Consider the following 24284-nt stretch of genomic DNA (forward strand, 5'->3'; position numbering starts at 1 on the left):
GAGTCAGGAGGTGAGTTACTCACTGCAGTATTGTTAGCTTCTGACCTGCTGTACTCATCTTCTGACGTGACTTTGCTTTAAAATGCTCATGGGGCGTTTCATTATGTCAGAGTTGCCACATAAATGCAATGCTGTTAAAGGGGAATTGCTCATCTGGGCAGAATAGATGGGAGCAGTGCCAGTCGGGTGATGGGAAGAGAAGGGCCAGTCCAAGAAGCAGGGTTGGGCAGGGCACTGCACTAATAGCCAACTCAGGAGGGGCAGCTGGGTGGCAAGATCATCAATTTAAGTGGTTTGTGGAACATTACAAGTCGCGCCGACTCAGCAGCTTGAGCAATTTGGACAGCGTAGGTCAATCAAACAGTTTGAGTTGGCAGGCTGTGCCGTGGTGTGTGGTTACTTTATGAGCTTCAGCAGTCTTTAAAAGTGCAGCCAGGTTGTACAATCTGCAAGGGTTCATTGGTGACTCTAATCCAGTGGACTATTGAAATATGTCAGTTTGGCCTGAAGCTTGTATCACTTTAAAGAAACGCATGATAGTTTTGCTCAAGTGGAGAAGGTACCTGGATGTATAGCCATAAATTTGTGAATATTTCTCCGTCTGAATGAACACTGTGTGGGAGTATTGCTTCTCTCATTCTTTTGATGAGATGTGGGTGCTGCTAGCAAAGTGAAGATTTGTTGCTCATCTTAATTGCCTTTGAATTGAGTAGCTTGCTTGACCATCTCAGAGGCCAAGTAGGAGTCAACAGTAGTGGGAGGAGGTGGGTGTTTGGCTGTGACACATTGGTGACATCACAGGAATGCTAATCTAGAACAAGCTTATGTTCTGGGGAAGTGGGGCAATGGCAAATAGTGGAAATATGAATTCAGTAAAAATTTTTTTTCCCCTCCCCCTGTTCATCTTTCAGGAAGGAAATCTGCCATCCTTATCCAGTCTGGCCTACATTTTACTCCAAACCCACAGCAATGTGCTTGACTCTTAACTGCCCTCCGAGGGCAGTTTTTTGGTGGGTCAAATGTCGGCTCATTTAGCGAAACCCACATCCCACAAAAGACTTGAAAAGAAATGAAACTGTTAGTCTGGATTTAATGAGCAATGGTAGTCTCATTGAGATTAACCATGAAGCTATCCTTGTATTGAACTGAATATAAATTTCACTCACTTCTATAATGGGGTTTGAATCCATGTCCTCTGAGGAGTTTGCCTGGGCCTCTGGAAATTTTTTTCTAATCAAACTGTTCAGGAATATTATTGCACTCTTCTGGAACAGGTGGAACTTGAACCCAGGTCTTCTGGCTCAGAAGTATAGACACTACTGGCATTCGGCCTTTGGATCACTGCAGTGATATCACTGTGATGCCACTGTCCCACAATGTTGTGGTACACATTATCTTGTGTGCTGTTTGTGGAAGTCAAAGAGTCCTATAGTTAGCTCCTGCCCACCATGTCCCAAAGACAAAATAACAGAGTCTGATGGATAACACCACCACTGCTGGTGGGTCAAGTTAAGACATAGATAAGCTACGTATAATAGAATGGAGGAATGTGGTTATGTGGTTAAATGACTTACTCCTGCTCCCTGTGTTATTTCTGTATGACCCTTGAAAGTGTTCAAGGATTTGGTTCATCTGTAATGAAGACAATTCTGACCCAATGTTTCTCTCTCAGCCCTTCAGTCCAACGTAATCAGTTTGAGCCCAACACCGTGGAACATTACAAGCACTTTGCACCACCCCCGTTTGCACAATAACTTTCGGAGCAGTTCTCAGCAGAGCAGTCTGAGAGCGCTGTGCAGGAACAGCTCCCTGAACGCAGCTCTGTCCATCTTGTGCGCGGGGATTCAGGCTAATGTATCAGCCAAGCTCAGGACTGAGAACTTCACTAGTTACTCAAATCCAGGAGGAGGCAGCCAGCAATTTGAAGAACCCAATCAGAGCAGCATACTTGAACAGATTCATGTGGGCTCGGAGCCCGGGATAAACACTGGAGGTGAGGAGAGATTTAGCTACAGCCTGCTAACGGACTCAATTTACCCGCTTTCCAATTCCACTTCATTCCACCTCTTAAACTTTGTGAATAACGACAGGACGGAATCTATTCAGTCACCAGACACTGAAAGGTAAGATTTAACTGTTCCTTTCTTCTTGAGCTTAGTTAAATTCACTCTTGTCTCCGAAGTAATCTCCCATGTTACATAATGAAATACAGAGATGCTCTCATAATAAGGAAAGTGGATGAGTTAATGCAATAGACATGATTGGTATTCTTGAAGCTATCTTGATTGCCCTGGTGAAATGATGCAGAACTTCCCAACGGCAAACAACATCATTAAGTAAGGAGGAGATTGTCCTTCAGAGGTTAGTTTGCACCTGACTTTTCTTGATCAATGCTTCCTGATATTCTGGTGAAAACAAAACCCATGGAGGTAAATTTATGATTGCAATGCTTTGGCGAGAACTGAGAATCTCAAGCAACACTTTGTCAGTTCTCAGGAAGGGTCATTGGACCCGAAACGTTAATTCTGATTCTTTCCTTCACAGATGCTGCCAGACCTGCTGACCTTTTCCTGCAACCTCTGCTTTTGTGACACTTCGTTGGTCCCTCTTACTGGCCCCTTTCCTCATTGCGAGGGTGTAGGGTGTAGCTTTCTAGATCCCAACTTATGATGTGAGCTAAACTTAAGTTTGTGAATTGCGTTCGGGCAGCTACTGTACCTCTTCACAGAAATTTCTCAAACATGTTAAAAATGCAAGAGTTTCTCATTCTGCAGAGCACCCAAAGCAGGGAACAAAATAATTTGAGACGAAGGAAGAAGTTAACACGTGTCTCACCCCGGGAACTGTACATGACTGAGCACATCCACAAGCCCAACGGCTGAAGTGGGTTTGAGACAGTCACAACATAGCCTTTCCCCTTAATTTGGGGTTAAGTGGTCATCCCCTCAAGAAATGGAGGTCAGTTATGGAGCAGTTTGTGGGAGTTTCGGTCTGTGCCGTACCTGGATTGGCCGGTACTGACAAGGGTGCCTTGAAATCGGGAAAGTGTTTCACTCCTGACACTAATAATCCCATCAAAATTATAAGTCATTTCCAGTCAAACGTAATTTGTGGCCAGTGATGAGAGAATTAAGAGAGAAAGATTGATGTGACCTTGTTCTCAGCAATCTGCCATTTGCAGATGCATCTATCATCATTGCACAGACATTGTCAATGCCAAATCCTGTCTTCAAATTGAGGATGCCTTCCGTTCGGTTGTGTAGCACTTGTCATCGTACTAAATGGGATAGATTTTGAAAAGATTTTGGAACTCAAAATGGAGTACCCACGATTCCCTATAGGCCATCAGCAGAACGGCATTTGAACACAATATGTAACCTCATGGTCCAGCCTATATCCACTCTAGCAATGCCATCAAGCTGGCTTATCAACCCGGCTTCACTACATGGCAAAAAAGGCCATGCCATGAGTACACCAGGCATACCTAAAAATAAAGTGCCAAATTGGTCATTTCAGTCATAGGGCACCACTGCAGCCATCCCTCAGGGTAGTATCCTAGGCCCGACCAACTTCCGCTGCTTCATCAATGACCATCCAGCCATCATAAGGTCTGAAGTTGGGTGTTTGTGCCATCATCAACAGCATTCAGCAGCATTCGCAACTCCTCGGGTACTGAACATCCAGCGGTTACCAGAAGCTGAACTGGACTAACCATATAAATACTGTGGCTATAAGCCTAAAGCAGAGGCTAAAAATTTTGCAGCATGTAACTCACCTCCTGACTCCCCAGAAACTGAGTACCTTCTACAAGGCTGCAGCCAGGGGTATGGTGGAACACTCCCTGTTTGTCGAGTTGGGAGCAGGTCCAACAACACTCAAGAAGGTTGGCACTGCAGAGGGCACAAGGCAGTTCACTTCATAGGCACCCCATTTCCCACCTTAATCACTGACTTTCTCTACTGCCAATGCGCACGAGCAGCAGTGTGTATGAGATGCAATGCAGCAAATTTGATTGCACTTCCCAATAGCCTGAATCAACGAGAAAGACAAGTGTAGCAGATCCTTGGGGAACAATTCCACTTACCTGTTTTCCTGGGCAATAAATTCTTGTCAGCAAGGCCCACATCCGCTGAAAGAAATTAAAACAAAAGAAATCTTCTGTAACTGCAAACAGTGTGCAAATTACTTCTTGGGCTCTTTTGTGGCTTTTGATACTTACAAGCACACCATTTTCCTTTGTTGATTTACTGCTGCTGTCCAGCTCTGTACAGTTTCCATGCATGCCTGTCTATTCCAATGCAGCAATGACTGTATCCCAATGCTGACTACTCACTTCTGGCATTTTCCAAGAATCTATGTTTGCCTCCCTGTGCCTCATCTGTTGCCTCTCAGTGCCATCTTAAAATCCACAGCCCCTTCAGTGTTGTCAAATTGTCTGTTGGACAGTAAATAGCCAATATTTCATCTAACAGGCGATGGAAGCCCCATTTTTCAGCCCACTGATTCCATCACCTCTGTGGTTTCTCGCTTCAGACTGAATGCAGGCGTGCTAAGTATGACATTTCATTCTTTCTAGAATAGGGCCTCAAATCCCCCACATTGTGAAGGTCGATGCATCATCAATCACACTGTCCCCAAACTATCAGTGAGCAGCCTTCTCCCTACCTTTGTCGTCTGCAGATTTGATGACCATCTTCCTATGGACACCCTCTCAAATGCAGCCATCACCTTCCTCATATCTACCACTGCCATCCTTCCTCAAATGTTTTGGTTTTGCTCCCCACCAGCTCTGTAACTTCCTCTATTCCTACATCGTGCTGATCTTCCAGCTTTAATCTCTTGTGTGATACCCCTTTCCTTAGGGACAGAGTTTTCAACAGTCTCAAACCCAAATCTCTCTAGCGGTCCATTTTTCTTTGAAAACTTTTTCAAGACCTGTTTCATTGTCCAATCTTTTTGTTGCGCATGCCCAACTTTCCTCTGTGTCTTTCTCCCGGTATAACATGTTTTTATTTTCTATATTTAAGATGCCAAGTAAACACACCTTGTTATAAAGAATGCTAAAGAGCATGATGATATTGTATCTAGCTGTGACTGCAAAGCAGAAAGACTCGTTCGAATCTGAAAAACCAAGTGAAGCTACAACTTGAAAGTATTTGTAATTGCTTGTGATGAATGATCGGTTAATAGAAGCATTGAAGGTTGTGGGAAGAAGTGTAGACATAGATAATCAATAGACAGCTGAGATGGAATGTTTTAACTTCTATTTCCTCTGGGACTACCAGAATGTAGTCTCTGGTATGTAAATGCAAAGATTAACTAAAACATTAACATCCTGGGGTTGAACTGGTTTACTTCAGGGGAACTTGCTTCTTTATTGCATTTTTGTTTTCGTGTCCACAGAATGTTCCAAAGTGCTGTAGCACCAGTGAAGCATGTTTGATATTGTACGCTTTGCTGTGATGCAGGGAAGTGTGGTGACCTATTTGTCCTGAGGAAAATATAACAGCACCACAAGATTGTGTCATGTGTTGCAGGATAATATCTGTCAGCGGAGAACACCTCTGCTCTTTTACAAAATCATGTGTGGGGATTTTATGTCACCCCCTAGAGGAGGGCTTCAGCTTAATGTTTCATTCTAAAGGCAGATCCTCACACAGTGTAGCACTCTGACAGTCTGTCTGGATTATTTGCCGCGTATCTCAAATATTTTCCATTTTGATTAGTAGGTTGTGCAGATGGAGGATTGCCTGAGGCTACTGTACATTTTGTTGCAAACTTTTCGAGTGCCAATGGTACCATTGCACAAAATGTACTGAACCGTCATTGAAATGTTCAGTATACTTAAACTGGGCATAGTATCAATGCCCATCCATTTCATATTGCACCACTGACTTTCATCTGAAGTGAACCTAAGGGAAACTTTACGCAATGGATCCCTCAAGTGGATTTTTAAAAAGTGATGCATGTTGCTCCCTGGTTTGTAAAGCTTGCCCCCATTGCTGGACTACCCCCTCCTGGCTCCTGTCTGATGCTTGAGCTGCCATTCTGTCCTCCACCCAGACCTACCATCACCCCATGGCTATATCCTCCTCACTGCATCTGTGCTAACCTAATAAAATAATTGGAAACACTTGGGAAGAGCCAAGATCCGAAGACTGGAAGTGTAAAGGATTGTGAGTTTGGCAAGATTCATTGATACTATATCAACATTGCCAGAGCCCAAACAGAGCCAGAGATGTTTAAAGGAGTTGAAGAATGCGGTCTCTGAGAATCGTCGGCCGTCATGATTATTATGACCTGATTGAGCGATGCTTCATGAATGTGTACCTACTCAGTGTTAACTGTGTCCAGGGACTTCAGATGGAAAATGGCGTTTGGTGAAGACAACTTAAGGCTGAAACAATTGAGTACAGAGTGAGGGATCTTACATAATATTTGGAAAGGCTGTGAGATTTCCCTTGGTGCCATGTTTGTGCAGCAATTAATGTCAGTACTTTTAATTATGTGAAACATTTCTTTGTGTATCAAGCTGAGAATAAGGTTGTAGTTAACTGGGCGGTAAGCACTTCAACGGACTGGAGAAGTAGAACCGACAGTGCTCTCTCTCATTCCTCCAAATCTCATGGCAAGAGCAGCCCTCCAATACCAGTGTCCTCTCCTCGGACAACATGCTGAAGATCAAGGCGATAATAACTCAACACCAGCTCCGCTGTTGTAGTTCATATGCCTATATACTGGACTCCTGAAACAACTACCCCATTCAGAACTCCTACACAGTGTGAGACTCGCAGGAGGATTGTGAAAATACTTTCAGGTGGCCCTCGACCATCTACGAAGAGACCACCCAGCCCTGGTTTCTAACTGACCAAATAGAGAAGGTTCAACTGGAAAAAGAACCTAAACAAATTGAGAGATTTTGGCAGGAACCTGCAAGGGGGAAGTCAAGGTGTTTGAGGGAGTACACAATCTCCAGGCACTACATGCCAGCATGTGGCAGAATCTGTTGGTCTCGCAATGGCCGACATCTCGAAATCTGTTTCGCTAGAGTGGAGACAAGTCACCCTCGCACCTGAGGACTCCATAAGAAGAAGAAAAGTGTCAACCGTTGAAGTGAAATCTAACTGCTTGCTTAAAATATTCTTCGGCTGTTAGAATTATATTAATTTTATTTGACTTTGTTAGGAGGAGGCCTTGAAGCACAGTGGGTAGCGCCCCTGTTTCTGAGTCACAGGCAATGATTCAAGCTTCTCTTTAGGGCTTGATGGCCAAAGAAGGTACATTCCATAATGTGGTTGAACAGGTAAAGTATCAACTTGGAAATCCTTTCAACATACGGCAGAAGTTTAGGGCAGGAAGGATTCTTGAGTTAGCTGCATGACAGAAAGGAATTTGATCCTCTACTGTCACTCACAGAGCTACAATATGCTTGTATAGTGTATATTGCCAACAGACTTGAAGCCTTCGGGGCCAGTTGGCTGGGCAGGTTGGTGTAAATCTGTGATGCTGACATAAAGGGGTTCCATTCCCATTCCAACTCGGGTACATTCGAGATCTGCCCCCTGCCCCAACATCCATAGAGGTTGTGGCACTGTTGAACCTGCCATTGGGATGATAACTCAAGAAGAGTCAGCAGGCTATACGTTAGAGTAAAAGTTGCAAAAAGGACCATCGATCCATCGGCTTTGTGGAAGTCCGTTCTTTTACATTTATTGGCTTTTACTGAGGTGGTAACAAGATTTGCAATAACGCATTGAACTAATGCTTGCTCCTTTTTGTGGAATAGAGTTTTGCGATTCTCTCACCCCTTCTAAGATACAATTTCCAACTTATCTGATTGGCTGAATTCTAAATTTAAGCTTAAGATCCATTGCCCCAGCCTCACCCATCAATGGAAAATGTTTCTTTCTATCCAACTGGCAAATTCCTTTCCTAAAACCTTTGGTTAAATTATGCCTTAGCTTTCTAAAACACAGGGAATATCAGCCTAGTTAATGTAATTTTCCTCATAATTTAACCCTTTGAGACCTGATACTATTTTGGTGACACTTCACAGCTTTAAAATATAGAATATCCTTTATTGTCATGTGTACTCAAGTACAGTGAAAAGTTTCACAATGTCGCCTTTTATGGCATCATCTTGGGTGCAAGTATCTCGGTACAAACCATAGATACAAAAGAGGAATTTTTTTAAAAAGTAGTTGCATTATTTTACAGAATAAAATAGAAATAAGATGTAGTCAACATATTGACATTACAGTCAGATTAAAAGAGTTCCAAATAAACATTACATTGCAGTATCTCAGTGCAGAGGATTCCACACATGGTCTGACCGTCCACGCCAGGCCCCAGTCCAACAACTATCCCCGTGCCGCTCCAACCCTCTAGCCCGCTCTGCACCAGCTCTCAGCTGCTCCAAGGTAAGTTTTCTCCGGGACTCCTTCACGTGTGCTGGCCTCTGCCTGGGACTGTTGCCCCCGCAGCAGCCTCCGCCTGGGACTTGCTCCCCGTGCCAGCTTCTGCCCGGGACTCGTTCCCTGTACCAGCTTCTGCCCGGGACTCGCTCCCTGTGCCAGCTTCCACCCGGGACACGCTCCCTGTGCCAGCCTCCTCCTGGGTCTCGCTCCCCGTGCCAGTCTCCTCCTGTGTCTTGCTCCCTGTGCCGAATTCTGCTCCGGGACTGCATCCCCTACACCAGTGGTTCTGTGGAACTGCATCCCCTATACCGGTGATTCTCCAGGACTGCATCCCCTACATCGGTGGTTCTCCAGGACTGCGTCAGCTACACAGGTGGTTCTCCGGGACTGCATCCCCCACACAGGTGGTTCTCCGGGACTGCATCCCCTACACTGGTCGTTCTTTGGGACTGCATCCCCTACACCGGTCATTCTCCGGGACTGCATCCCCTACACCGGTGCTTCTCTGGAACTGCATCCCCTACACCGGTGGTCCTCCAGGACTGCATCCCCTACACTGGTGCTTCTCTGGAACTGCATCCCCTACACCGGTGGTTCTCCAGGACTGCATCCCCTACACCGGTGGTTCCCTGGAACTGCATCCCCTACACTGGTGATTCTCCTGGACTGCATCCCCTACACCGTGGTTCTCCGGGACTGCTTAACATTATATATTTCCTGAGAAGTTGTAACCGGAATTGTTTTCAGTGCTTTCAACATGGCCGAAACAGCATGTTGTATAGCTTTAGCAAAACTTCCCTTTATATTATAACTCCTTGTTATAAGGAATAACATTCTGCTTAGTCTTTTGGAAATTTTGGGCCCTGAATTCTTTATTTTAGTGATTTGAGTGCATGGAGCTCCAAGTCTCCTTAGGTCTCCACTGTTTTTGCTTATTGAGATTTAAATCCACCCTGTTTTGGTCCAAAGCAAAAGAAGTTAAACTTTCCAACATTGAAATCCCTCTGTCTTCATTTTACCCAATTTGTCAATGACCCTATGTAATCTTATAGTTCCATATATTATCAAACTTTGAGTTATTGACAGACTTGGTAAATGGATCTCTATTGCATTGGCTTAGACATTAATTAATAAAGATACTGACAAATCGATGCCCTGCACAAACAGTTGCAGGACAGTACACTTGTATCAGGTTTGTGTACCTTTAACTATCTGCTGGAACTCCACATTAACCATCTACATAGATTTTCTCCTATTGACTACCTTAGTTAGACTCTTAAAATGAACTTTTGTTTGTTAGGCATGACCTACCCGTTATAAATCCATGTTGATTTGCAGTGATCAGATTTTAAAAAATGTTCAGCCCTAAATGATAGATTTCAGTAATTTCCCAACTTCAGGCAATGAAGTGCCAATAGTTTCTTGGAGTCTTTCTCCCACCTTTTCTTAAATTTTGGAATTACGCCTGTAATTTACAAATAAAAGGAATTTTTCCAAGATCAGGGGCATTTTGGAAGATTATGGCTAACCAACTGCAATTTTTTTCATGTATGCTCTATAAAACCCTGAGGTAGAAGGCATCAGCTCCTGGAAATCTGTCAGTGCTGTTTTTTTTTCCAACATTACTTTCTTGCATGTGTTAACCTTAGTGAGTTCCTGTTCCTGATTCATTTTTAATTCTCCTGGAATGTCCTGTGTATTCTACTATGGCAGTACTTATTTGACATGTATGCTAGTTCCATATTTTGGGCATGACTTTTTAATTTTAATTTTATTCATATGTTTTTTAAACAGCCCATATTTACCATCAGTTGCTTCTAATGTAATTGTAACATCTTTTTGTGTTAAAATATTATTTTCATTTATCATGTTTTGCAGCTTTTTGCTCATGTTTTTGCTGTTCTTTATTTATCTCAAGTTTGCGCTTCCTTGAGAAGTTTTACCACTCATGTCAACAGTGACTTTTAATTGGGAAATATAGCTGTTGCCTTTGGTGTTTCACTTGCTCACGCACTCACTCTTTCATATGCAGTCTGCCTCAAGGTAGATACTTGACTCATTGTATGCCGATATACTTGTCTGAGCCATTTTGTGCTGGTCAATGGTGGTTTACCATCAGCTTCCACTCATAGGACCAAGATGAGGAGGCAGATACCAGTTGTACTTGGTTGAAATAGAAATTGAATTAATGAGATTATGGGATGGGATTATTCTGAACCAAATGCCCAGCCAACTAGTCTAATTTTCCCCTTACTAGAGTATGCTGGCCCTGCCTGGATATTTTTTTGATCATCTCCTGTTCACTTGTAATTTGTCCAGTAATACTTTTTTGATCATGTTGCTCTATGTCACTCCATTAAAATTGGTTTTAACTAAAATTTAGATGTAAATTTAGGGTGTTCTTTTCAAGCTAGGCATTGAATTTGATTATGTTGTGATCATTTGCAGATAAATAACCCCTTACATATTGTTCTATTTAACAACAGAGTAACCTTCAGCTCGTTATTCCCTGTTCAGATCTGAAGTGAATTAAATTAACAAAGCACGGCTAGCAGGGTTGAGTTGTGAGTGCAGCCTTTAAAAGTTGTCCTTTTTTGTGGTTTCTTTGATCCCAGGACGTGCTGACATGTACCGATCAACAAGTGAGATTTGGAGTGATCTTGAATCATGTGCAGTTTGGCTGTTTGATTAGCAATTCACAATGATTTACCACTGGAACCTGTTTAAAGCACTGTGGAAGCTGACCTCACTGTCCATTCTCCCAATGGTGGCTACTCCTCTCTGTCTCACTGTGATTAGATAATCCTATTCACTGTTGCACTATGATTGGTTAATCTTTCTTATAGCCTCATTATGATTGGTTAATCTTACTCACTGTCTCATTTAATGATTGGTTAATCTTACTCACTGTCTCACTTTGACTGATCATAGTTCTTTCACTCTCATTATGATTGGACAATCCTACCTACTGTCTCACAATGACTGGTTAATCTTCCTGTCTAAATGATGAGTGGTCGTTCCTCTTACCAGTCTCAATCACCAAATAACCTCGCCTTCTTAGTCTCCCACCCTGCATGGCCAGTCCTTGCTGTGCCACTTTTCAAGCAGTCATTCCTCTTTGCCTCAGTTAGTTGCATTGGTAGTCAGTGGTAGTTGGTGATATTCCTGACCAATGAGAGATGGCTGGACACTACTAACCAAATATTAATTATTCAATGAAATAATGGCTCTGAAGGGGTTAATGTACATATTACATTAGCTCCACTCATTGTACCATATAAGACTTCTAATCTTACTTTTGAAGGGAGCACATGTATATGGACCAGCTTGCTAAGGTTTTATTTATTGCTAATATGCAATAAACCTTGTGATCTAAGCATGGTACCTCTTTTGTAGATTACTCTACTGTGGTATGTCCTGTATCGTAAATCACAAGACAAAGTAAAGACAAAGGAGAATTGGCAGCTGCAAACTACATTAAGCAGCCTTTACCAAGTACCACATACTGGCAGAAGTGGAAAATATCAACAAGGGGCCAGAGCAGCCATTCGGGAGAAACTAGAGCAATGTGTTACCATGGCAATGGGCTTATCATACAAAATTTACTGAGCAGCCCCATAAGTGATTTTTTTTATGAGATCGGTAGATGTTTTGATTTGAAAATTTGCATTCAGTTTTGGATTTGAGGAACTAACATTCTTTTTTTCTTAAAAAGAATGAGCCACTAAATGTGGTATCAGCAAACTGATTTGGAAGATTTTAGTGCTTGAGGCTGTTTGAAATACAGCGAGCAGTATAGAATATTAGCCATTATTTTTGAAGTGCTGAGGTGGGATTGAATAATGAATAATAATTGAATATATCTGCTCCCTGCCATTTGTCGTTCATTATTTGAACATTTGCCCCTGAACTGTGTGATCCACAACAATCTGGCTGCCGAGAGAGTGTTAAATCCTCATCGAACAAACTTATCAAAACTATAAAACACAAAAAATAGGAGCAGAAGTAGTCCATTTGCCCCTATAATCGTGGCTATTATCTAAGTCAGTACCTTGCTCCTGCTTTCTCCCTAAGCCCTTTGATCACTTTAGAACTATATCTGACTCCTTGAAAACATTCAATACTTTGGCCTTAACTGCTTTCTCTGGCAGAGAACTCCATAGGCTCACCATGCTCTGGGTGAAGCAATTTCTCCTCATTCTCAATTCTAAAATGGCTTAACCCTTAACCTGTGAGCCCTGGTTCTGTTCTCCCCATTCATTGGGAACATTCTTCTTGTGTTTACCCTGACTAGTCCTGTTAGAATTTTATATGTTTCTGTGAAGGTCCCCCTCATTCCTCTAAACTCTAAACATTGTAGTCCTGATAGATCCAGGCTTTCTTCATATGTCAGCCTTACCATCCCAGGAATCAGTCTCCTCAACCTTTGTTATTAATCACTCCATAGCTAGAATGCCCTTCCTCAGATAAGGAGACTAAAATTGCCAGATATGGCCTCACTAAGGCCCCATACACTTGCAGCAAGACATCTCTGCTCCTGTACTTGAATCCTCTTGCCATCCCATTTATAGTCTTCACCTGCATGCTCACTTTAAGCGGCCCTGCATTAGCAACCCTCCAATCTAAAGAAACTGTTAAGGGCGGTACGGTGGCTCAATGGTTAGCACTGTAGCCTCACAGCACCAGGGACTCGGATTCAATTCCAGCCTCGGGTAACTGTCTGTGCGGGGTTTGCACATTCTCCCCTTATCTGCGTGGGTTTCCTCCGGGTGCTCTGGTTTCCTCCCATAGTCCAAAAATGTGCAGGCTAGGTGGCTTGGCCATGCTAAATTTCCTGTAGTGTTTAGGGGGATGGGTCTGGGTAGGATGCTCCAAGGGGCGGTGTGGACTCGTTGGGCCGAAGGGCCTGTTTCCATACTGTAGGGAATCTAATCTAATCAGAGTCTATAGAACCTTGAAAGATAGCCATGAATGCATCCACTATCTCTAGGGCACTTCCTTAAATACACTGGGATGTAGTTTATCAGGCCCCGGGGAATTATTGGCCTCTAATCCCATCAAATTCCACAATGCCGTTTCACTACTGATACTGATTTCCTTCAATTGCTCTGTTTCAAATAGATTCTTTGTTCCCAAACATTTTTGGGACATGAGATAACACGGTGTGAAGCTGGATGAACACAGCAGGCCAAGCAGCATCAGAGGAGCAGGAAAGTTTGACATTTCGAGTAAAAGAAGGGTCCCGACCCGAAACGTCAAACTTTCCTGCTCCTCTGATGCTGCTTGGCCTGCTGTGTTCATCCAGCTTCGCACAGTGTTATATCAGAGTCTCCATCATCGGCAGTTACTGTCTCAGTAACCATTTTTGGGACGTGCTTTGTGTCCACCTTCTTAAAGACAGAACCAATGTATGTATTCAGTTGGTTTTAATTGGTTGAGGAGACTGATTCCTGGGATGGCAGGGCTGACGTATAAAGAGAGACTGGATCGATTAGGACTATAGTGGAGTTTAGAAGAAAGAGGGGGACCTTCACAGAAGCCTATAACATTGGGTTTCTCTTTGTACCCCACCGTAACTTGCCCTGTTTCTGACTGTTAGGGACCTACAATTGTTGCATTTCCTCCATGTGCTGTTTAAATGCTTGCTATTGCCTATCCACTGTCATGCCTTTGAGTAACATTCCTCAATATATCATAGCCAGCTCAAATGATACCATTTATAGTTTCCTATTCAGGACACCCAGCCTCAGAACCAAATATGTTACACTCCATTTTAAGTAACAGAACGGCACATAAGGGTGTCTTGAACAGCTTGGTGATCTTGGTGACAAATTTGTCACAGCTTCTTGCTCATGTGAGTCAGTTTTTTTTCATGCAGCAAAGTCCCCTTCTAAAAGAAGGCCTTGTAAGTTTTTCAGAGGGGCATGTGAGATAGTACCTCGGGTAGCTATGTGGTGAGACTGGGATTGTTCTCCATAGAACAGAGAAGATTAAAGGGAACTTTAATAGCGATGGTCAAAATGTTAGTAGATAGCTAGGGATAATATGTTTCCATTGGGAATGAACATGATAACCAGAGGATTTAAGGCAATTGCCAAAAGAACTGGTAGTGTTGGTATATCTGAATGTTTGTTATGCAGTGAACTGAAGTGCCACAGCTTTTAAAATTCTCATGTACATGCTCAAAATGCTTTGTGCCCTTAACCCTTCCTGCTTTTGTAACCTCATCTAGTCCACAACCATTTGATGGATCTGCATTCCCCAGATATGACCTGTTGTTCCTCCAGTTTTTTTTTGGCCTCCATATTGGCTGGTAGGCCTGCAGCCCTAAACTGTGAAATGCACTCAGTAAATCTGTATGCTACCCTACATCTTTTCCTTCTAGGGGCTCCACACAACTGGTGTAATTGCTTGGTACATACGGGACTTGAATATTACTGACAAGGTGCGGCATGCTATTGAAGCTTTCCCCTTGCACTCATCAGGGCAGAATCGCAAGAATTGGAGATTTGGTATTCTTGTGATTGTGTCCTGATGAAGGCGAGACGAAATGTTTTAATAGCTAATCTCTTTTCCAAGCAGTAAGAAAACCTATGTCTTTGACCAAACTTTTCATCACTTACCTTAGTATTTTCTTATGTGATCCATTGCTTGTTGGTGCTGTTGGGAGGCAGCTTGAAATGTTTTTCATTGTTAAGATTAAAGGTGTTTGCTGAAAGGATGATAGAAGAAAGGGAGTTGGAACTGTTCTTGAAGAGGAAATATTTGCAGGGCTGTAGTGAAAAAGTTGTGATGAGGGGCTTGCTCTAAGAAGGAGCTGGTGCAGGCACAATCGGTCAAATGACTCGTTATGATCTTTGCCATCTTTTTTCGAATGTGGCCGTGCGTCGTTGTCTTTGTCCAGACGTCATCCCTTCCCCTAACTGGCTCCATTGATAGACTCTTGATGACTAGTGTAATAGGGACAGGATTGGACTGTTCTATGAGGCCTCTCCCTACTCTGGTCTGATAGTCTGCTGGATTCATGTTGGGCATTTGTCCACTGTGCCGAGCTTGAGATTCTGGAGCATGACCAATGTCCATTGAATTGAACCCCTAATTTAAATCAGCATCTCTGCGGGAGGTAAAGACTGAGGTGTGGCGTGGATGAGGCAGTGGAGAGCAGTTTTGTCTCCTCGTGTGTATGTACAACGTATATAACTGAACACTTGGTAGTGCAAAATTCTCCTCCAAAACAACCGGCTGGTTCATGATCTTCTGTTTTATCCTGAGTCCCAAGGAGAATTTCACCCGCTTGATGTTTAAGAATTCATGGTTCTGTGCAATGATAAATATTAGCTAACAATCAGCACTGGCCAGCAACTGCCTCGTTTATAATCTGAATAAAAACATTCCCTTCTCTGCCAAATGCTTAATAATAGCGCGTGTGGCCTTAGCTATGAAGGTGCATCTGCAATAAAGAGGCCTTCTGAATCACAAAAAAAAACCGCAGTATCTGATGTGTAGTGTCTGATGCCCAGCGATACCTACGGCCTGGGCAGGGTCTGGAATGGGGTAGTGCCTGGTGCGGGATAGTACCAGATTTGAGCAGGGTGGATTCTGGGGCAGGGTACTTTCCGGTGGGGTGATATTAGGGGAAGTGCTGGTGTGTATCATTGGGTATGTTTTGGTGGGGCCAGTGTCTCTGAGGGGTCGTAGACTGAGCAGTGTCTAGTGAGGTGTTGCCTAGGTCTGGGTGGTATCTGAGGTCGCATGTGTTTCAGTTGGAGTGGTGTGTGGAGAAGGGCGATAGCTGGGCTGTGCAGTTTTAGATGGAGCAGTGTCTGGGGTAGACAGTGTCTGGGGTTGCTGCAGTGCCTGGAGCATGGGGCTATACTGAAATTGAATGGCATGGAGTAAATGGGTTTGAGGACAAGTGAGTGATTGAATTGTAGATTAGGGCTGAAGATTTACTCCCTAAATCATGCCATTAACTAATTAAACTCTCTCCCTAGGATGCCTGGAGCATCCCATTTTCTCCATTGCTTTCTTTACCCCTCATCTTGTGTTTTCTTCTGTTGCAGCAATGAGTTTGAGGATGGAGATATTGATCACGATATCAGTCTGGCTGACATGTACAGATGGAAGGTATCAGCGTACGCACCCTGCAGTTCCACATGTACCACAGGTGCCTTTGGGAACCCTACAGCCCTTCACTTCTCCAAGTACAGGGCCGTTAATCTTCTAACCAGTTGGTGGGAGGGCTGGGGTGTGGGTAAAGGGTGGTGTTTAACATACGGTGGAGGGGTTGCTTAAGATGTAGTCAACACTTCTGTTCAAAATGTCACAATTTAGGCTCTATCAAAGTGACAGCCGGCCTGCGTCTCTCACTGTCATCGTTTTCTGCTGGGGAGAGACCAGAAATTTCTTTCTTTTGGAATTTCTTTTCATCCAGTTGCCAAACTTCCAGAATACTGCAGGTTCTGCTTGTTTCACAATGATCCAGCAGGAACATCTTCCCCTGATTCATGCCTACTGGCATCTTTGCCACACTAAACTTATAAAAGGATGTTAAAAGTGCTGCCTTAGCTCCTTGTGTAATGATTGCTCGCAGTCACTAATACACTGTACACAACTGTGCAATATGGAGGGTGCAGAAGGATATTGAATGTGTTGTTTAGAAGCTGCACATTTGTCCTCAGCTCAAAGACTTGTACATTTAATGCCATAACACTAAACTCCAAGGATTTTGCATTTTTCCCACAGATTTTACAGCATCTGTGTTTTCCCAAAGTGCTTGACATTGAAACAATTTCCTTGTGAAAAGTGGTAGGTTGTTATGGTTCTTTGTGGAGATGGTTATGGTATTGACATAATGACCCAGTAGTCTGTTTCAGTGATATTAATTGCAGGGTTGGATTGCCATAACACCAGGGTGACCTCACCTGATCTTCAAACAGTGGCACGGGGTTTTTCACATCTGTCTGAAAGGCAGCACCTCCAGCAATGGTGTGCGCCCCTAGTGTTGCCCCGAAGTGTTAGCTATGGTATCCTTCTGAAGTTTGAGTAAGGGGTGGGAAAGACCAGGAGGGGAGGACAGTGAGAATGGAATTCCTATGTGTTCGTGAGAACGTGGGAGCCATTACCACATAGAATAATAAGATGCCTTTTAAGGGTAAGCGGGATGAGAGCAAAAGGAACAGAAGATTACGGTGGTAAGGTGAGATGAAGTAAAGTGGGACAGGGATCATGGGACATTAACGTAGCACTGACCAGTTTGACTGAACAGTCAGTTTCAGGGTTGTTGCATCTATGTGCATTTGTTGCATTTATCCTGTGATTGACCACCTTTCTGAACAGCCATTTTTTACTTTGGGCTAATCTAAACTGGAAGGAAGTAGACATTGATTGGTTGCAGAAGCAGCTCAAATGGCACACAACCTGTGTCATCTCTGTGGACTGTAAGGTGGAGCCCTCTAGTGCATAGTGCCCAGAATACATATAACCCAGCACTGGTCGAATTCACTGTGGTTTGCCTTGGCTAACAGAGTCCATTATGGCCAACGAGACTCAGATCCGCTAGTTCCACTTCCTGCTTTGATTCAGTTCCAATATATTATTGGACGTCTGAGATTGGGTTTTTTACTTCAATCTGGGAAGCGCGAGTTGAGATATTTCCACAGTGCATTTGGAAAGTCATCCCATTCACTTGAAATTTTGAATTTGAGAGTTGGCTACTCTCTTCCAGTGCAGATGTGACATGCTGGGCCACCTTTATTCATTGGGAGGTCTGACCAGTTCTTTGCCTTGCTATTATGCCCTCTAGACACCCTCTAACTTGCCCTCGATCTCTTTACCCACCATCACCTCCTCACCCACTCTCACCATCGCACATGCCCTTTACATACCTCCTATGCATTCTCCAGGCCCACTCACCCAATATACACAGAACTCATGTGTCATGTATTAACATTGGAAGTCTCTGAAATAATTTCAAATAAAGCCATTCAGAATCTCCTTGGAAAAATATTCCTGATTAGGAGCTTATAAAACCATCAGTCAAATACACCTGTATTGAGAAAAGCTTTCTTGTCTCAAGGGCACATTATTCTGTTAAAGTAAACAAACAACCATTTAGAATTCTTCAAAGTATCTAATCCTATTATCTGCTCATAAAGATTTTGTTTAACAAAGCATGCAGTCCTCACATGGTTGTGTAAACAACTTCGGTCGGGCTGATTTGGGGTTTGGAGTTCAGCCAGTTATTCATAATGGAATTACATTACGTAATGAAAAAGCAGACCCTATACATCTCAATACAATTGACTCTGAAGTTCCTTGACCAGGTGCCAACCCATTTGCTCCTTTTTTCTCTCAAAAGCGGAACAGCGTTTCAGACTGGCAACTGTTCAGCAGTGTTGTCAAATCCTGAAACACTCTCTGGACTTTGAATCATTGTAGTATTCAAAACAGAATCCAATCCCATTTAAATCAACCTACTGACAATGTTCATTGAATAAATGCACTTTGTCCAATGGAGAAAGATCTGAATTCATATGAACATTTGCTGCTTAATTTAGTTGTTACCTACATTTTAAAGGCAAAGATTTATGATCAGCCCATGCATTGAAGATATTGTTTTAATCATCACGCCTTGTTATGTTATGGTATTTGAAGTAGGCAAGCTTTTAAACTTTGTCAATTAGTTCCTGACAGCATGGCAGGCTTGCACTCTCAAGGTTCACAAATTGTCGTACCTGGCACAGTTCCTGAAGTAGTATCTGGGCTTAGGCTTATCTTTATACCCTTTATATGAGCAATGATTTTACGTGTGCAATTTTCCAACCCTTTAGCACTACTCCTGCATCTGAGGAACACTGAAGAATTATGATCCGTGTCTCTACACTTTCTGTTCTCATTTCCCTCAGTATCCCAGGATGCATCCCATCCTGTCCTAGTACCTTAACCTATCTGAGAATACACATCCTATCTGGTATCTTCCCCAATTAATTTTAAACCCCTTTAGTGCCTAAATTACATCATCTGAGTGACTTCTTCTTTCACCGTAACTTGGGTAGCATCTTGTTCTTAGGTAAAAACACACAAACAAAGCATTAATTTAATAGTTATGTTCTCTGTTTCCATGCTGAAATGCTCATTTCTGCCCCTATCAGTCCCAGTCCTCCTCTTAGCACTTTTTTAACGATTTGTCATACCTGCAGACAACTTTGGGATTCCATTTTATGTTAGCTGCCAGTTTCCTCTTATTCTCCCCCTTTGCTTCTCTTATTTTCCTTTTCATCACCCCTCTGAACCTTCTATATTCAGCACAGCTCTCAAGTATATTCCCTACTGGATCTTTCATAAGCAAAATTTTTATTCTTTATTTTAATTTGTCTCTTTTGCCATCCACAGACAGGTGGCTTTGTAAGCCCTACCTTTCCCTTTTGAAGAAATATACCATGACTGATGCCTCAATTGTCTCTTCTTTAAAGGTAGCCCATTGTTCAATGACCATCTTTCCAATCAACCTTTGTGTCCATTTAGTTCGGCCCATATCCAGCCTTACCCCATTGAAATTGGCTTTCTTCCAGTTAATCATTTTACTCAGGATTGTTCCTTGTTGTTTTCAATTACTTTATTGAGTAATGATCATTGCCCCAAATGATCTCCTATTGACATTCGAGAATTCCCCAGAAACACTCAGAAACACCTACCTCTCACAGACCCTTACACTACTATGATCCCAGTCTATATTCAGAAAATTGAATTCCCACATTGTATCTCCCCATTGTTTTTTGCATCTCAGTAGTTTTCTTGAAAGTTTCTTTGAGTAAGTCCTTCCTGATAGTTGGTGGCTCACGGACTTTACTGAACAATGTTATTTTGTACCTTATTGGTTAAGGAGTTCCAGCCAAATTGATCATGTTGTTGACTACTGTCAGCTAGCCTCTTTGTCTAGCAGTTCTGCCATCATTCTTCCCCTTGATCACTTTCTCATCATTTCTGAACACCTTGATGCAGGACATGCCTCTCTTCCACCATGTTGCCTGGCTTTGGACTTGACCCCCATCCCAACACATTCCTTTCCTCACGTGAGACCTGATCTGCATGCAGCCCCCACCATGTCCCTGGACCCAACTCCCCTTTCCCCCACTCCAGTCCTAATGTACCTCCTCCCCTCCCAACCATCAGACACGGCAACAATGCCCCTTGCCCCCCGCTACTGCTGGACATGACTTCTTCCACCCACCCTGACCTGCCTAAACAGTGCATCACTTACGTAGTCTCCTTGCTACCCTAACACGTACTTCCAATAACTTGCCCTTTGCCACAGGTGGGATCCTGCTTAGCTGGCACCCTACCCCCTTTCCCCTGCTGGCAACTTAACCTCACACTTGACTTATATGCTTACCACTTGACAGCGGTCAAACTCTGGGCGTTTCTGAATGATTCGTGAATGGAATCTTCTCTGATGGCACGGAGTGGCTATCTGTGAGATTCCCATTCCTTGGAAAATCTGGCCGGTTCCTTTTAATTACACTTGGTGCATTGATATACCTGTACAGTAACTCTGAACTAGACTTTTCTACCTTCCCCCCCACTCTTACAATTACATTACTTTTCCTTATTCTTGTGCTATCTATCTCTCTCAGTGGTTTGTGCTCATTGCTGTACTTCTGTGATATTATCTTTTGGTACCTATCTCTTGCCAAGTTAGTTCAAACCCTTACCAATAGCACCAGCCAAATGCCCCACAAGGAATTCAGTCTCAGTTCTGACCAGGTGCAGTCTACCTAACCTGTACAGGTCCCACCTCCCCAAACACTAGCCTCAGTGTCCCAGAGATGTAAATTCCTCCCTCCTGTATCATCTTTCCAGCTACGCATTTCATTTGCTTTATCCTCTTATTCCAGTGTACAACTGTGTCTGGCACCTTCAGTAATCTCAAGATTAATCCTTTTTCAGGCCCTGCCAGCTAATTTCTTATCAAGCTCCCTAAAATCTGACTGCAGGACTATTATGTCTTTTATCTTTCTACATCGTAGGCTCCAATGTGGGCCACTGATCATTCATCACCTCTTCATCATAACCACGCCCGCCCCTGCTCAATTCCCCGCAACCACACCAAACACCTCACCTTTCAAGGTGTTCTGCAGTTGCTCCGTAACACCCCTTTTCCATAATATCAGGGAGGCAGCTTACTGTCCTGGATGCATGTATGTGGCCCCAGAAACACCAATCTGTTGCCACTCCCTTCAACAAGTCTCAAACTGTTGTCACTGTTGATATTCCAGTCTTCCCTGTGTTCTCCCCCACCCCGGCCCATACAGCTGAGCCTGGCTACAGTCCCTATGTTATGGACCAGGCCAGAACCCCCTCAAAATATTTTAAGAAGCTAGCCTAGACCCTAACTTCTTATTTTAAAGGCGTGTGTAAAGTGTCTGTTCCCGATGCAAAGCGACTGGTAAAACTACTCAATGTTAAGCAAAACACAATTTATTTAAACACTGTAATTAACTGCAACCAAAGAAAAAGAAATTTATAATAAGTTAACTCTCTCAGAAAATTAACAGAATAATAAATACAGTAACAATTACTAAACCACTGTTCCAACTGAGTAACATCCCATAAACACACCTTTTGGCATAACAAAAAGGAAAATTCAGGCTCAGATTATCGTATACCGTTCTCCAATCCAGGAGAAAAAAAAATTTAAAAATTCAGAGAGAGTAGCAGCCAGGAGACATTCACTGAAGCTTCTGACTCTGTTGAGACCCCGATAGCTTGTGATGCTACCCAGAAATCCTGGTCTGTGACAGCTGGCCACACCCATTCTGGTTGCATTTCAAAAAAAACCAAGACCCCCCACCCCCGAACTGTTTACTCAAGTGGTCTTTAGTAGTCAGTTCTGCCTTGTGACCGCTCAACCTAAAAACCAGGACAAAATAATCTCTTAAAGTGACAGCATTGTCACACCTAGATCAGCCGTCAGGAACTCGGGCAGATTGGTGAGCGGGATGCGCTCAGGGGCTCATGCACAATCTGCCTGTTCCTTTTTGCCTATAGGTGTTCATCCATTCCCTCTCTCCCTGTGTACTGCTAAACTGCAGGGCAACCACATGTGTGCTCTCCACACTGCATTCAGCCTCTCAGAATGCATGGCAAGGATCCCAGCTGCTGCCCAGATTACAAAACCTGGAGCTCGGGCAGCAGCAGAATGTAGGTACGCAGCGGTGCTGGTGCGGTGCTCCCTCAGTATTGCATTAGACCGTCAGTCTGGCTTTAGTGCTCACATTCTCCAGAATGGAGCCCGACACCCATCTGGTCTGGAGGCAAGTGTGCTGCTACTTGACATCAGAATCAAGGTTCTTAGTATAACTGGTACAAGGCTGCCGAAACAATGTCTAGTGAACTGTAATCCTCTCCCTCCCTACAGGCATTACCACTTCTTATGCTATGTGTGTCAGGTACGACGGAGTGGAGGTGGATGAGTCTCACTGTGATGCGGTTACCAGGCCTGAGCCGACACATGAATTTTGCACAGGAAGGGAATGCCCTCCCAGGTAAGTGAGCTCGGTGGCTTTCTAATGGAGTGTAGCCATTGTGTTTATAGACAGAGCCCCCTGTCCCTCCCTCTGCTAGGGCTGTTGCTTTGAAATCTGCAACCTGCTTGTTTAAATATATTAGAAATAAGAGCAGGAGTAGGTCATATTGTCCATCAAGCTTCACTATTCAGTAAGATCGTTGATGAATATCGATATTAACTCCACCTTCCTGATGCACAGTCCTGTACTCCTTGATTCCCTTGTTTGCTGAAAATCTATTGTTATCAGCCCTGTGTACCTACCCTCTTTTTGGATAGAGATAATATTGGATAATATTTCCAAGTATTTTCTGAGGGAGAAAGATCCTCACCATCTCAGTCATAAACAGCCAATCTCTTACCCTGAGACTAATTTTAGGTGCAGACTTCCCCTAGTTTAGGACACAGTTGCTGAGCATCTACTCTGTTGAGTCCTTTAGTTATTTCCCAAGTTTCAATGATATCAGGTCTCATTCTTCTCAAGTCCAGAGTAAAGCAATGTTAAAGAAATGTTAAATAAAAACAGTAAATGTTGAAGATACTTAGTGGGTACTATTACATGATCTGTGGAGAGAGAGAGAAAAACAGGGTTAACATTTCAGGGCAATGACTTACCAATAGAGTGCATAAAATATGAATTCCTTCAGATCAGTCTCTTCTCACGGACAGACCTTTTATATCTCAGGATTCAATCTAGTAAACTTTTTGCACCAAAAACAAAGTTGCTGGAAAAGTTCAGTATGTCTGTGAAGGAAAAAATAGAGCTAACATTTTGGGCCTAGATAGCCTTCCTTGCTTTTTACAATCTCTCTTAGACCAGGACATCTTGCTTAGGTAAGGAGACCAAAGCTTTGCACCAGTACAACACAATATCCTTCTTGTTTTGTTCCGAACACTTTTCAGTAAAGGTAAACATAGTGTTTATCTTTCTAATTGCTTACTGATCTAGATATTAACTTTCTGCGAGCCATGTGTAAGGACCCTCAAATTGCTGTGAACACTGGCACTTAATGGTATCTTACTTTTAAAATACTCTTCTTTTTCATTCTTCCTACTGATGTGGATTATTTCGCCACCCCCTCACATTGCACTGTATCTTCAAACTTCTTGTCCAATCACAATCCTTTACAACTCTGTGTCCATCTTGCAGCTTCAAGTCAATAAAGCATGGAGCTGGAGGAACACAGGAGGTCAGGCAGCATCAGAGGAGCAGGAGAGTTGATGTTTCGGGTCAGTGAGTCCTGATGAAGGGTCCTGCCCCGAAACGTTGATTCTCCTACTTCTCTGATGCTACCTAACTT

General features: G+C 43.2%; 1 protein-coding gene across 3 annotated transcripts in view; it reads left to right on the forward strand.

The window, feature by feature from the left end:
- si:ch211-267e7.3 (ADAMTS-like protein 2) overlaps positions 1-24284 on the forward strand; it is a 111006-nt gene that overhangs the window by 65235 nt on the left and 21487 nt on the right. For 2 of the 3 annotated variants that reach the window (XM_048538797.2, XM_048538794.2), the window contains 3 exons: positions 1673-2123; positions 16481-16584; positions 22837-22963. In XM_048538797.2, coding sequence (XP_048394754.2) covers positions 1673-2123; positions 16481-16584; positions 22837-22963 — 682 coding nt within the window. The remainder of the gene's footprint in view (positions 1-1672; positions 2124-16480; positions 16585-22836; positions 22964-24284) is intronic. The other variant, XM_059647761.1, reaches the window with a different exon arrangement.

Source organism: Stegostoma tigrinum, chromosome 8 (assembly GCF_030684315.1).
Source record: "Stegostoma tigrinum isolate sSteTig4 chromosome 8, sSteTig4.hap1, whole genome shotgun sequence".
In the NCBI taxonomy this organism is placed as follows: Eukaryota; Metazoa; Chordata; class Chondrichthyes; order Orectolobiformes; family Stegostomatidae; genus Stegostoma; species Stegostoma tigrinum.